At 42.5% G+C, this 1,039-nt stretch overlaps 1 protein-coding gene across 5 annotated transcripts in view; it reads left to right on the top strand.

Moving 5' to 3' along the window:
* Positions 1–1,039, top strand: part of LOC107264420 (protein muscleblind) — a 203,103-nt gene that overhangs the window by 169,177 nt on the left and 32,887 nt on the right. For all 5 annotated transcript variants that reach the window (XM_025081692.1, XM_025081693.1, XM_025081690.1 and 2 more), the window contains one exon: positions 69–287. In XM_025081692.1, the coding sequence (XP_024937460.1) occupies positions 69–287 (219 nt within the window). The remainder of the gene's footprint in view (positions 1–68; positions 288–1,039) is intronic.

Here is a 1,039-nt window from a genome sequence, read left to right as displayed (position 1 = left end):
CCCCCAGAGTGTTCTTCCGATAGCCCATAGATAGAGTGCCATGCCATGCGTGTTCGCTCTTGCTGTAGGTATGTCGCGAGTTCCAACGTGGGGCGTGCAAACGCGGCGAGACGGAGTGCCGGTTTGCGCACCCCCTCGAGACGGTGCAGGCGAACGAGGACGGCTCTGTGACGGTCTGCATGGACGCTGTCAAGGGCCGATGCAATCGGGACCCCTGCCGCTATTTCCACCCCCCTCTGCACCTTCAAGTCCACATTAAGGCCGCACAATCTCGGGCTAGCATTGCGGTAATGCATTCTCTCTGTCTCACTCTCTCTCTCTCTCTATCTCTATCTATCTCTCACACTTTCTCTATATCTTATCTGTCTCTGTCTATCTCTCTTTGTCCTTTATACTCTTACTCTGTCTTTGTCTCTTTGTCATTATTGTTGTTTATATTATTATTCTCGTTTTCTACTTGCTCCTCGATCTCACTTTCATCCTACTTCCTGTTGTTTTGTAGACGTTGGCGTCATGGCTTTTTCTTGGTTGGGCAACTCGAACTTTTTGAGATCTGTTATACTTTTTTTTTTTTTCTTTTTGATTCTGTCACTTTTTTTTTTATACACGGCTCTCTCGTGACTTTTGAGACGATTGTTTTTGACATTGACGGTACATTTTTTTTCGGTGTCGAGGACTTTGTTTTTGGAGGTTGATAATTTTTTGAAAATTTTTTGACTTTCTTTTGCTTCGATTTTAATGGTTCGTATTAGTAAGATTGACGGGTTTGGAATATTTTGAAAATTTTTAGATCTTGGTGATCTCGAACTTTTTGCGACTAGAGGGGTAATTTTTTTTAATCGGACAATTTTTTTAATCAGTAATCTTGAGACTCGATGATTTTTACCTTTGACCTCACTCCTGTTCATTCTCTTTTATTGTCACTTACTAGCTTTTTCTCTGTTCTTGTATTTCTCTCTCGCTCTTTCTCTCTCTCTCTCTCTCTCTCTCTCTCTCTCTCTCTCTCTCTCTCTCTCTCTCTCTCTCTCTCTCTCTCTCT

Source organism: Cephus cinctus, unplaced genomic scaffold (genome assembly GCF_000341935.2).
Source record: "Cephus cinctus unplaced genomic scaffold, Ccin1 Ccin1_scaffold0169, whole genome shotgun sequence".
NCBI classification, from domain to species: Eukaryota; Metazoa; Arthropoda; class Insecta; order Hymenoptera; family Cephidae; genus Cephus; species Cephus cinctus.
Note: the sequence above shows the minus strand (reverse complement) of the source record. Positions and strands in the feature narration are given on the sequence as shown.